The sequence below is a fragment of the Artemia franciscana genome, chromosome 12 (genome assembly GCF_032884065.1).
Source record: "Artemia franciscana chromosome 12, ASM3288406v1, whole genome shotgun sequence".
In the NCBI taxonomy this organism is placed as follows: Eukaryota; Metazoa; Arthropoda; class Branchiopoda; order Anostraca; family Artemiidae; genus Artemia; species Artemia franciscana.
In genome coordinates this window covers 16250679-16264610 of record NC_088874.1, presented here as the reverse complement: position 1 = coordinate 16264610, position 13932 = coordinate 16250679, and the positions used below count along the sequence as shown (strand labels likewise).

The 13932-nt window shown below is 35.1% G+C and overlaps 1 protein-coding gene across 2 annotated transcripts in view; it reads left to right on the top strand.

Annotated features, from left to right (window-relative positions):
- Nucleotides 1-7121, top strand: part of LOC136033756 (deoxyribonuclease TATDN1-like) — a 57583-nt gene extending 50462 nt beyond the window's left edge. For both annotated transcript variants that reach the window (XM_065714651.1, XM_065714652.1), the window contains exon 6: nucleotides 6973-7121. In XM_065714651.1, the coding sequence (XP_065570723.1) occupies nucleotides 6973-7075 (103 nt within the window). In that variant the 3' untranslated portion in view covers nucleotides 7076-7121. The remainder of the gene's footprint in view (nucleotides 1-6972) is intronic.
- Nucleotides 7122-13932: the final 6811 nt, after the last annotated feature.

Sequence of the window (13932 nt, the reverse complement as noted above, 5' to 3'; positions counted from 1 at the left end):
CCCCTAAACTTTATACGATCATCCTTTCCGTAAAAGCTTCACATGCCCCTGGGGAATAACTTAAAACCCTTGCCCTTAGGCTCTTGGGGATTGTGTCAACTCCAAAGCTGTTGAATGCATTTGATGAACGTGGAGGGAGGGCTAATTGCCCTTCGATAACTTTTGACTCTTAAAGAGGACACTATAAATTTTGATTTCCAATCAAATGAGCCTTATATATTGAGAATGGGCAACTAGTATAAATTATAGCCCTTGCCCTGATGACTATGGGAAGGGGGGGGGGCGTCATTCCCAAAGACATAATGTCTGGACCTTTCAACTACGCTCAACATAATGGCTATCTTGATATTTTGATTGGATGTGTTTGGGGAAGTTGCCCTTCAATCATTTCTGACTCTTAAAAATGGTGCTAGAACTTTTAATTCCCAATCGAATGAGGTTTTTTTGTAAGTTTCTACGACAACTCCTTCTATAGGAAGTGTCTTACTCAGGAAAAAAAATACACTGTGTCCAAATCGCCAAAAGCGCTATTGCGCTGCCTATGATCAGTGTTTTTGTTCAAATCAGTAAAACTGAGAACTAAAGTGGTCCCATGATTTTGAATCTTCTAAATTTATGATCAAAGACTGAATATTTAATAGATATACCTCTCCCCTTCTTATAACCACAATGTTTTTCCCGCAACACTTTAGCTACAATAGTCTAATAATTTTCATCAGGCAAAAATCCCTTTTGCAATGAGATTATGTTAAAGCCAAAATTCAGCCCATTCAGAAAACCGACACTAACTAATGTTAGTTATTAGATTTGACTATATACAATGGATAATTGTCCATTTAACGCTGTAATATAGCCATTTAAATTATTCATCTGAATTGTAATTAAATACTGAAATCAACTATCACTGTAACTATCCCATGTATTTTCCTTTGTTTTTGGTTTCATTTAGCCCTTGTTTATTTTGTCGTACAAAGGTTCTTAATCTCTGAGAAACTCCACTAGGTTCTCCTGTTATTTCACTTTTTTTACTCCACTTCTTTTTCTTGTTTAGATTAGTATAGAGACGTTTTCGTATAACCTCATAACTGGAATAAATCCTGATCAATCTTCCTTCTCAGGAGGAAAGCTCTATGGCCACTATACTGTCGCTACTTTTTTATTCCATTTTTGGGGGCAGTTTTTTCTCTCTCTCTCTGGATGAGGTTTGGGTATTAGCCAATCAGGAAGTTCTATAAAAATATCTGATTTACTTGGCCTCAACTAAGTTCAAATTGAAATCAGTTTTAGCTTGATTCAGTTCTGCACGCTAGCTAAATCTGTATTGTAAACAGATTTGGATTCAACTGGTTTCCAAAAGTTGCGCAGTTAAAACTCGGTATTAGTAACATCTCATTGTGAATGGGCCTTCAGCAATTTGCCTCTTGCAGAAATCAAGCCAAGGCCCCTGCAATAACTTCAGTCTGTGATTACAAACCGATTTTATCACCTTTCTCGTAAAGGGGATTGACCAAAGCTCTCCTAAAATCATTAGGTACTTCTCGCTTTTCGAAAGTAATATTTATAATCCTTAGTTTGTGATCTGTAACTTTGGAACTATATTATCTCTAACTTTGTAATCAACATATTTCCAGACTATCGGAATCTGAGGTCCCATTAATTCTTTTTGTACTTTCTCTAAATCCTCCTGACAAAATGTATCTTCGTTCACTTCCAAAGTGTCTTTAATTCTTTTGTAAATCAGTTCTGACAGCTTTATTACGGTTTAACGCATCTTTAATTTGATCTTTTCATTCTTCCTGAACACTTTCCATATCAACCATTGAGACTGTGCTCTATCTTTGACCTGGGACAAGTCCAAACTGTCGATTTACTCTCAATTGCTTAACATGCCAAATTAGAGCCCTGCGAATAATTTTCAAAGAAGTTAAGGTGCCATACTAACTATTTCTAAGAAAATCTAGGCTGGAAACCCTTGAGCGCAGGAGATTTATGTTGTGCCTCCGTTTTTCCAAAAATTTATCAGCAAAGCCTTGAAAGCAAAACATTTTCCCCAAACGTCATTCCCCATCGAGATATCGGCCGCCTTGAGCTATTCCTGAACTCATTCCTTTTTTATTCCCCATTCGCTGCTCTACCTCTAGATGTGAAAAAAACCTCTCTTACCTTCACTACGGAAAAAAAAATTATCCGTAGTCTCCGTTCTTCTTTCTTTTTTTTATTAGATTGTGGTGCTGGTGAGGTTTTTGGATTTATTCGCTTCTTTTCTGTATTTATTTGACTAAATTTTTTCATACGTATTTTGTTTAGTTTAGTTCGGACCAATTTTTATGTTTTTAATTTGTTAATTGATATTTTTCCTGTTTAATTATTGAACGGACGAATGATCATTCATTCTGATTATTCTTGTTTCTTTGTCATTTTTTTGGCATTCTCTGAATGTTTTCTAGTTTTCCTGTTTTTTTACGATATTTGTTACTTTAAATTTCGTATTTGGCCTATTAAGGCTTTTGATAGTGATTTTGGAAATACATATCTTATCTTAAAATGTATCACTATTGTTTACATAACAATACATTATGGCGTTTAGCCACAGCTTTAAAATCCTCTGTAATTTAAGCTCTAGCCTTTGTTTCTGAAATCCTTGATTCACATTCGAAAATCACCCATACTTCCCTTATTTTTCTCTTATCAAACAGTCCATGGTAACAAACTGTAAGTAAGGAGTGACTCGGTTCAACTGTAATCGGAACTCTGAAAAACGGAATTTTGACATCAATAAATATATCAAAAGAATTGGTTTTTAATGCTGATTCAAAATCTAGAAGATTCATTAAGTTTGGTGGTACTTACCAAAAGCCTCGAGCCTGGGAAAACTTGACTGGTTTTTGAAAAAAGAAGAGACCCCCCCCCCAAAAAAATAATAATCTTAATAAAAATTTCACCCATCAGATCCAGCGCATCCATAAACGATACTTAAGAGTTTTCAAACTCCCATATGCAAAAATATGGAATTTTTTAATTTTTGGCAGAAGTTAGGTCACGGATGCATGTTCAATGTTTTTAGTTTTTTTCTAGGGATGATCGTATCGAGCCGGTGGTCCTAGAATTCTGGGAGAGAATATTAAATTTCGAACGAAAATTAATATTCCTAGTGCCCTGTTTAAGCGGTCAAAAATATTGGGGGGAAACTAGCCCCCCCCCCCCAACGCCCCTCTTTCCCCGAAATTGACCAATTAAAATTTTGAGATAGCTATTTTGTTCAGAATAGTTGAAAGTTCCAGTAACCACGCCTTCGGGGATAGCAGGAACCCCGCTTCCCCTGGGACAAATTACGAAATCCGTCCATTTTTCACGCATAGTATTTATTAGGGAAGTATACAGACATTTTTCAGTATTGGAAGATTTTTTTGAGGGAGGCGGTCCACACGGATAATTTTTCTTGGGGATTAAATTTTTCAGGAGAAATTTTTCGCTGGGTACTTTTTTCAGAATTCCTATACGGAATTCGTTTTATTTGTCGTTCTTTCTCAATACCATTTTCAAGGTATCTTTTAAAATTTCACAATTTTATTTCTTACAATGAACTTTCACCATTGAAATTAATCGTAATGTGAGTTACCGCTCCTGGATCAGCTTTAAATGTCGATTTTTTCTCAGTTGACACTTTTTCCACAAAATGTTTTTCAGCTTTTGGTTATTATCGGCCATGGTTTGCTCTTTACTAGGTTGCAGATGCGGCTGCAATCATTATACCTTGTATTTTGTGGTCATATAGTGCGCAACTAAAATCATATTATTAATACCTTTTTGCCTTTATAAGCGATACTTACAAGTTTCATTAGCCAGCATTAACCTTACTCTCTACCATATAAATCGTCCCTTCGAAAAATATATTTATTTTGACTAAATAAATGCTATGTCTCATAATTTCCTATTTCCTAATCGTTCAAGATGAGTTTCCAAAACTCCCTTCAGTTTTAGTTCGAAAAGTGGAACTCCGTCCGTCAAAAATTCGACAGTCCTGTGGTGGCGCAGTGGATTTGACCTTAGCTTGGTAATACGGGACCCAGAGATCGAATCACGCTGCAGGAATGCACTGCAGGGCCGACGCAGGGACCTTAGTAGTCAAGAAGCGTCGTTAATTCTTAATTCTTAAATAAAAAGTTGAACACGATGGTATTCTTTCAGTTTTATGTTGCATTTCTCAAATTATTTCAAATGAAACCCAGAATAATTACTCATTAATTAAAATACAGTGGAATGTTTTTCCATTTACTAACCTCTAGTTTCCTCGAGGGGTGTCCCTCTTCAAGGTCTCCCCTTCAGCTCTGTTTGCAGTCACGGTTCTTATTAGACAGATTCGTAAAAGGTCCACCCTGACGACAGTTTGCGAATATGGAGGTAAGGCTTGCCTTTCAAACAGTTCGTGGTAACGAACTGTAGTAAGGAGCGACCCGGCTCAATAGTAACCAAAACTCCAAGAAATGGAATTTTGATACCAGTAGCTACATCAAAAGAATTGCATTTTAATGCTGGTTTTAAATATATAAGTTTCATCAAGTTTAGTCTTACCCATCAAAAGTTACGAGCCTGAGAAAATTTGCGTTATTTTAAAAAATAGGGGGAAACGCCCCCTAAAAGTCATAGGATCTTAACGAAAATCACACCATCAGATTCAGCGTATCAGAGAACCCTACTCTAGAAGTTTCGAGCTCCTATCTACAAAAATGTGGAATTTTGCATTTTTTGCCAGAAGGCAGATCACGGATGCGTGTTTATTTGTTTTTTTTGTTTTTTGTTGTTTTTTTTTCCAGGGGTGATCGTATCGACTCAGTTGTCCTAGAATGTTGCAAGAGGGCTCATTCTAACGGAAATGAAAAGTTCTAGTGCCCTTTTTAAGTGACCAAAAAAATTGGAGGGCACCTAGGCCCCCTCCCACGCTAATTATTTTCTCAAAGTCAACGGATCAAAATTCTGAGATAGCCATTTTATTCAGCGTAGTCGAAAAACCTTATAACTATGTCTTTGGGGACGACTTACTCCCCCACAGTCCCCGTGGGAGGGGCAACAAGTTACAAACTTTGACCTGTGCTTACATATAGTAATGGTTATTGGGAAGTATACAGGCGTTTTCAGGAGGATTTTTTTGGTTTGGGGGAGGGGTTGAGAAGAGGGGGATATGCTGGGGGAACTTTCCTTCGAGAATTTGTAATGGGAGAAGAAAATTTCCATGAAGGGAGAGCAGGATTTACTAGCATTATTTAAAAAAAAAAACAATTAAAAATAAAAGTGAAAAAGCCTTTTCAGCTGGAAGTAAGGAACAGCAATAAAACTTAAAACAAACAGAAATTATTACCCATATGAGGGGCTCACCTCCTTCTAATACCTCGCTCTTTACGCTAAAGTATTTTCGGTAATTTCAACTACTTATTCTACGGCTTTTGTGATTCAGGGGGTCATTCTTAATGAATTGGGATAAAATTTAAGCTTTAGTGTAAAGAGCGAGGTACTGACGATGGGGCGAATCCCCTCATATATGTAATAAAAACATGAGAATACAAAAGTTCTTTACGTAAGCTAATTTATAAGTTACGTAAATCTTTTACCAATAAAAAGATTCGTAAAAAATTAAAAGTTCTAGTTGCCTTTTTAATTAACCAAAAAATCGGGGGGCAACTAGGCTTCGTCCCCCGCTCTTTTTTTCTCAGAATCAATCGATCAAAATTATGAGAAAGCCATTTAGCCAAAAAAAAAAATATGCAAATTTCGTTTTGATTATTCCTCTGCGGAGAGCCAAAATCAAAACATGCATTGATTCAAAAACGTTCAGAAATTAAATAAAAAAAAACAAGTTTTTTCAACTGAAAGTAAGGAGTGACATCAAAACTTAAAACGCACAGAAATTACTTCGTATATGAAAGAGGCTGCTTCCTCATCAACGCCCCTCTCTTTACGCTAAAGTTTTTTACTGTTTTCAAAAGAAGAATTGAGAAAAAGAGTCGAACTTTAGCGTAAAGAGCGGGGCGTTGATGAGGAAGCAGCCTCTTTCATATACGAAGTAATTTCTGTGCGTTTTAAGTTTTGATGTCACTCCTTACTTTCTGTTGAAAAAACTTGTTTTTTTTATTTAATTTAGATAGGGACGGATGAAGGAGCTTGAATCAAGCAGATACACAAACTATCTTGCACCAACAGAACAACTCGAGTCTTTTATATTTAGTCTATTCTCGTCAGCGCATTTGTCGGAATGTTTGATGACGCGCTATGATTTTCATACATTTATTTTTATCTCGGTCAAATATTTGAAAACAATTTTCTGTGAAAATCTTTAATACAAGATATTTGCTCTAAGAGACAAGTTTATATAAACTTACTAGAAATTTGTTTTTAAAAACATTTTGTGTTTTTATAAGTGCAACAAAGAATCCTTATGTTATGAATTTTCTCAGATTCGAGATCTTTCTATGAAATTGATAATTCGGACTGGGGCTTCATCGTGATTCAGCTTCGAATCCTTTCAAGGTCAGGTTCAGGTATCACTTCCGAACCAGCAATGTAAATACACAAAAGCGAGAAACTGTTAAGTAAGGAAAAAACATATATATATTCATGTTTTGTTTTTCATGACCCTATCGTGTTATTTAAAGAAAAGAATGAAACTTAATCAAACTTACTTTCTCTAAAAAGGGGAATAAATAAAAACGTGGTCATGCTTGTTAAATTTCCCAAAACACAAACTGCTATCGGGTTAAACCTGATGAATATAAAAAATTGGATTTATTCAGTTCGAATTCTGAATGGCTCATCTTCTTGATTGTCGTGCATTTAATTTAATAAACTGTTCTGGTATTGTGTTTTTAAACTTTAAATGTTGCACACTTTTTGTAGCTTATATTTGTTGGTTTAGTTTCGTTCCTTTTTACTTTCCACTTTTCTGGAATAATTGTCTAATTTATTTCTTTCCTCTTATAGGCAAGTTCTTGAAATTTTGTCTTGTATCCGAAGTGCTGACATAGATATGCTGGCTGATAAAATCTATCAAAATTCTTGTAAAATGTTCTTTTCCACTGTTTGAATCTGTGTATAATATTTTTATCAGTAAAATAATATGGAAAAGGCTTTATTTGACTCCTTCGTGCAACCCTGTTTTTGGATCTGCGAAGTTCTATTGTCTTTTTCCTCGTGTGACAAGTTTAAATAACATTTAATAGTATTTAATAATTTATTGGGGTATTTTTTTATGACTTAAAATAATGGGACCTAAAAATAACTGTTTATTTTTTGTGGGTTTCAACTTCTGTTAAAAAATATAAAAATAATTGTTTATTCCTATTATAAAATAACATAAAATAATTATTATTATAAAAATAATTGTTTATTTTTTGTAGGCTCAAACTTCTCTTCTACAAAATTATATCCCTAAACATTTTACCTTCGGCTAAGATAGACACAGTAGCATTCGCGTTGTTGTGACTTCGCGTTGTTCAGCTTCTGGAAACTGATAGCCTAAAATTTTAAGGTTTTAAACGCATATTGTTGCAATGGGTAGCTAGGGCTTTTTTTACTGTAATTACAAATTCTAGATCGTAAATTGCTAGTCAACCGTGTCACTTAATTAGTAACTTTTTAAGTCAGCAATTGATCCATTAAAGTCAAGCAATTTACATGTATGCGATTCGTGGTAACACGAAGCTTTTCCACTAATTTCAGCAGGTTTTTAGTATCATAATTATTTTAAGATATGAATAAGTTGTCAGGTTTTGGAAACGTTAAAATACTTCAACGAGAATAGCTTAGTTTGGATAAATATGACATGTTACCAAGAACAAAAGGTTTTATGGTGGAAATAATCTGTATTACTGTTTATAAGGTCGAAAGAAAAACATATTAGAAATAGGATTTTAATTTTGAAACGGCTTTAAAAAATATTTTTGGAAGTTATACTTGAGATAGTCGAATTAATATGCAAATTAGCAAATCTTCTTCCAGGTATTTCTTTGAAAGTCGTGAGAGAGTGCGGGATATATTTGGTATATATGATAGTTTTCCAGATGGAAAACAACCCAACAATATTTAGAAGCTACTGCTGAAGCTTCTTTTCTTTCTCTGTCTTCTGCACAGTTACAGAAAGTGTATCATAGTTCTCCTGTTTTGATTTTCGCAGTTGATTTTACATTTTGTTACTAAAACAAAAAGGAGATTTTCACAATTTTACGGGCGACGGTAAACAAAGTTGCTAAAGGTTTAAGTAACGACAGCTTTTACTTTAATCACTCAAAAACAAGATTTTTTTTTAGCTCATATGCGCCAACGGGTCGAGGCATTTACCCCCCCCCCCCCCGCGGAAAATACTCTCTTCTCTCTGTGGCTGGTTTGTCTACTATCATTTTGGACTTACTTAAAAAAGGACCAGAACTCTCAATTTCTGATCTAATGAGCACCCTCTGGAATTTCTGCGACCATGAGGTGGAGGTGGTAATGAGGAAGGGGTATTTCACCTCCTATACGAAATAAATTCTTATCATTTTGGAGGATAATTTTACTCTTTACTTTAATAATAACAACATAGACAAGGAATAAAGAGGGATTAAATATCACTTTCACATTTTTGATGTTTAAAAAATTGTACCCTCCCCCTGAAGAAATACCCCCCCTCCCATACAAAAGTCCTGGCTGTGGCCTTGGGGATTATACATCAATTTCTGTCTCTACCCTCCCCTCGTCTCTCCCTTAGAACTAATTGTTGGATATACAAAGGGATATACACCCTTTGGGGTATATCCCTCCTCCCTAACTACATTTAATCCCTTTTGGTTTAACTCAACTTCTTGCTTATCCCCTTGAGTAAGTTTTGGTGATTGGGTAGAATCCTGCTGCTTTAGTTTATAACAACTAAAAATGTGGTTATTTAGGGTAATAATAACATATCTAAAGGGGGGAAGCAAAACCAACAGGGCATGAAGAACAGTGAGAAATTGTATCGATTTGACATGAAATAAGTATGACTATATGACCTGATACGTTTCTGAAAGAGATTTTGTTCTGTTAAATACAGTGATGTTTCTTGGGTGAAGGGGGGGGGGGGTATTGGCGGTAACACACCCCCGCCCTCCTCTTTAGTACCCTTGCTGCAAATTCCCATAGAATCTGGAATCCCGGATTTGATATGGAGAAAGACTTCTGGTCGTTTCTCCATATTAAAAAAGAATACTAGAAGTTAAAATTCGTCGAAACATTTGGAGTAAATATTTAACAAATTTTTAAATGACTAAGATATAGATTTGCAAACGATTTTTATCAGAATAGTTTCATTTATTTTTATAATGTTGCAAAAAAAATCTCGTTATTACTTAAATTGAATTGAACTTATTTATGACCCGTTCTAAATATAAGGGACAAACAGAGTATACTAAAAAGAAAAAGAAAAGCTAAAAATGACAATTAAAATAAGAATAGGTTCCTAAAATACGAATAAGACACGCATAATAATAAACAAATGAGAAAAATAAAAAATCAAAAAACAAATTGAAACACGATACAACTCTTGTTTAAAATGGAACACCGCGGGTCTCATTGATTCGGTTATTGTATGAATCAATGCATCCGCTGATGGCATCACTAGGGTCCATGATGCTGTATAATGTGGCCCAGGAATTTCAGACCGAAGGTGGGAAGCCGAGGAGATACCTTGCATATGGGTAGCAAATTCAAAGGGGTTGTTTTTTATCCGTTACAGAGAAAATCGAATAAAAAGGGGCAAGGGACAGGAAATCAAGAACTTTGCTAACAAAACTTGCTTGCTTGGAATAACTGCTTAAACATGGGAATAAAATTTTAGAAAGAGAAGAAAAGTAAGAACCAGAAAAACATTCTGCACCTAAGTGGCTCCTTGTGCCAAAAACTCTTCGTACAACAACAACTCATTCCACTTAACAACCCACCCGAAAACCCGTGCTTCCATCAAACAATAAATTTATACATTGCTTTTCTGTTTTAGTCCTTTGGGGATCTTGAGATCGAATGAAATTCAATATAAGTATACTTAAAAAATCATACAACCCGAGAGATCTTGTTTTAAAATCGGTAGCTAGTAGTTGGTGATTAAAATAGAGGGTACTGGATACCATTCTGCCATAGGCAAGGTATGTCGAGTACTGGAAATAACAGATGAAGTGTTTGCTAGTAGCTGGCCGTGATTAAGTGAACTTGAAAACATCGAGATTCAAAATTGAAGTTAGGGTAGCCTCCTGTCTCTCAATTCTCTAGAGACCGTCGATTGTCAAAAACCCTTCAGATAGCACTTATTCATTGGGGGAAACAGCAGGTTAATTATACCAGTTTGTCAATCTGGTCTCTGGGAGTGTTATGGGCGATCAGAAACGATTTTTTCTGGCAAAAAAAAATTGTAAAAATGTCAGGTAGCTGAAAATATTCTATGGGACTGTTCAAAAACAGGAGAATACATCGGAAAATAGTTGCAATCATCATTGTCTTCTGCTCATGATAGTACCGATTTTGTTCTAGAAGCAATATGCTTCATAGAGTACACTTGTGAAAAGGAGCTAGACATTTTCTAAGATTTCTAAGCAATTAGAGGATATAGAGCAAAATCCTAGCAAACATTTTGTTGCATCCTCAAGAAGTTACGGCCTGATATTTAAAGCGGTATCTTCCGCCAATGACTGCTCGATTACTTTTTAAATATATTTTCAATTTTAACATGCGATTTTCGAGTTCCATCAGTTCACTTAATCACGGCCTTAAGAAATTCACCGATCGGAAGGCCTAGATATTTCAATTCCAGTTTAGTAGCAACCGAGACTCTATCAAGATTAACTTTGAAGATTTTCGGGAACTGGACCCCAGTTAAAACCCCAGTTTCAGGTTTATACTTAAGAATTATCTTTGAATATCCTTGACTCAAAATGGCAGTATTTTCCTCAACCAGTGCCGTTTGGCTAGCGCTGAAGACATCAACTGCATAATCAAATAGAGATACATCTAGGGTTGCCAACTTTTTAGTCAATGAATGTTCCCTTAGCTTTTAAAAATGTGGTATTTTTAGCTACAATATGTTTATTTTGAAATCTCAAAATGCAGGTTATTTTTTGCCAGTTTTATTATTGAACAAAAGACGCTTTGTAAACCGCTTTCATTGCGCCTAGTGAACATCAAATATAATAAAAACGAAACAATCCATATAAAACATTCATACAAAATGACTTATTGTGAAAGCACAGAACTTATATAAACACGTAAATCCTTTACTTGAGAGAAAATCCTTTACTTAAGAAATCTCTGGCAGAACTTGGATGGTCAAAATAAGAAAAAATAATACCGAGGAAAAGCACAACTTTGGTGAAAAGTGAAACTTTTATACCAGTTTATATATCTAGTTGGGAAACATTTCTTTCTATATAATAAATTAATAAAACGCATCCTAAATTTGCCTTATTTTAAAAAATAGGGGGGAACAGCCCCTAAAAGTTATAGAATCTTAACGAAAATTACACCGTCAGATTCAGCGTATCAGAGAATCCTCTTTTAGAAGTTTCAAGCTCCTATCTACAAAAATGTGAAATTTCGTATTTTTTGCCAGAAGACAAATCACGGGTGCGTGTCCACGCACCTAGAATGGTGCGTGTCGGCCACGTGTGCGTGTCGACGGGTGCGTGTCGACCAAGTGGTCCTAGAATGTCGCAAGAGGGCTCATTCTAACGGAAATGAAAAGTTCTAGTGCCCTTTTTAAGTGACCAAAAAAATTGGAGGGCACCTAGGCCCCCTCCCACGCTCATTTTTCTCCAAAGTCAACGGATCAAATTTTAAGATAGTCATTTTCTTCCGCATAGTCAAAAACCATAATAACTATGTCTTTGGGAATGACTTACTCCCCCACAGTTCCTGGGGGAGGGACTGCAAGTTACAAACTTCGACCAGTGTTTACATATAAAAATGGTTACTGGGAAGTGTACAGCGTTTTCAGGGGATTTTTTTTTGGTTTTGGGGGTGGGGTTGAGGGGGAAGCTATGTGGGAGGATCTTTCCTTGGAGAAATATGTCATGGGGGAACAGAAATTCAATGAAAGGGGCGCAGGATTTTCTAAAATTATTATATAAAAAAACAATGAAAAAATCAACATGGAAAAGTTTTTTCAATTGAAAGTAAGGAGCAGCATTGAAACTTAAAACGAACAGAGGTTATTACGCATATGAGGGGTTCTAAAAATACTTTATCATAAAGAGCGAGGTATTTAGGAGGAGATAAATACCTCGCTCTTTATGCTATAGTATTTTTAGTAATTTCAACTATTTATTCTACGGCCTTTCGGATTCAGGGGTGATTCTTAAAGAATTGGGACAAAACTTACGATTTAGTGTAAAGAGCCAGGTATTAACGTGGGTACAAACCCCCTCATATACGTAATAAAAATTTAAGAATATAAAAGTTTGTTACGTAAGCTAATTCTTAAGTTACGTATTATTTTACTAATAAAAACATTCGTTTAAAATTAAAATTTATAGTTGCCTTTTTATGTAACCGAAAAATTGCAGGGCAACTAGGCTTTCCCCACCCCTTATTTCTCAAAATCGTCTGATCAAAACTAAGAGAAAGCCATTTAGCCAAAAAAGGAATTAATATGCAAATTTCATTTTAATAATTTATGTGTGGAGAGCCAAAATCAAATATGCATTAATTCAAAAACGTTCAGGAATTACATAAAAAAACTAGTTTTTTTAACTGAAAGTAAGGAGCGACATTAAAACATAAAACGAACAGAAATTACTCCTTATATGAAATGGGTTGTCCCCTCCGCAATCCCTTGCTCTTTGCGCTAAAGTTTGACTATTTGCCACAGTTCTGCTTTTTAAAACAATTAAAAACTTTAGCGTAAAGAGCAAGGGATTGCGGAGGGGACAACCCATTTCATATACGGAGTAATTTCTGTTCGTTTTAAGTTTTAATGTCACTCCTTACTTTCAGTTAAAAAAAACTAGTTTTTTTTCTATGTAATATCTTCTATAAAACAAGACGAAACCCGCATGAGATATGCGTCCAAACTATGGCTATGAAGCGTGATCCGTCAGGCAATTTGATTTAATGAGTATACAAATCAAACAGTTCGTGGTAACGAACTGTAGTAAGAAGCGACCCGGCTCAACAGTAAACGAAACTCTAAAAAACGGAAATTTGATGCTAAAAGACACACAAAAAAATTGGATTTTCATGCTGATTTTTAAAAAAAAATTAAGTTTTATCAAATTTAGTCTTTGTCATCAAAAGTTACGGGCCTGAGAAAACTTGCCTTATTTTGGAAAATAGGACGTTTTCGGGGGGATTTTTTTTGGTTTGGGGGTGGGGTTTAGGGGAGGGGGCTATATGGGAGGATCTTTCCTTTGAGGAATATGTCTTGGGTGACGAGAAATTCAATGAAAAGGGCGAGGGATTTTCTAGCAATACTATAAATAAAAACAATGAAAAATAAACATGGAAAAGTTGTTTCAATTGAAAGTAAGGAGTAGCATTAAAACTTAAAACGAACAGAGAATATTACGCATATGAGGGGTTCTAAAAATACTTCAGTATTTTTAATATTTTTAATGTTTAAAATCAGGGAGATTTTTTTGGTTTGGGGGTGGGGTTGGTTTGGTAATTATTTAAAAAATATAAATATAAAATTAATTAAAAAAATTATTACCTGTATGATGTGCTCACCTCCTAATACCTTGCTCTTTACGCTAAAGTATTTTTAGTAATTTCAACTATTGACTCTTTCAACTACTTTTTAAAACAATAAAGAACTTTAGCGTAAAGAGCGGGGCGTTGATGAGGAAGCAGCCCTTTCATATACGAAGTAATTTCTGTTCTTTTTAAGTTTTAATGTCGCTCCTTACTTCCCGTTAAAAAAAAATGTGTTTTTTTTTTTTATTTAAT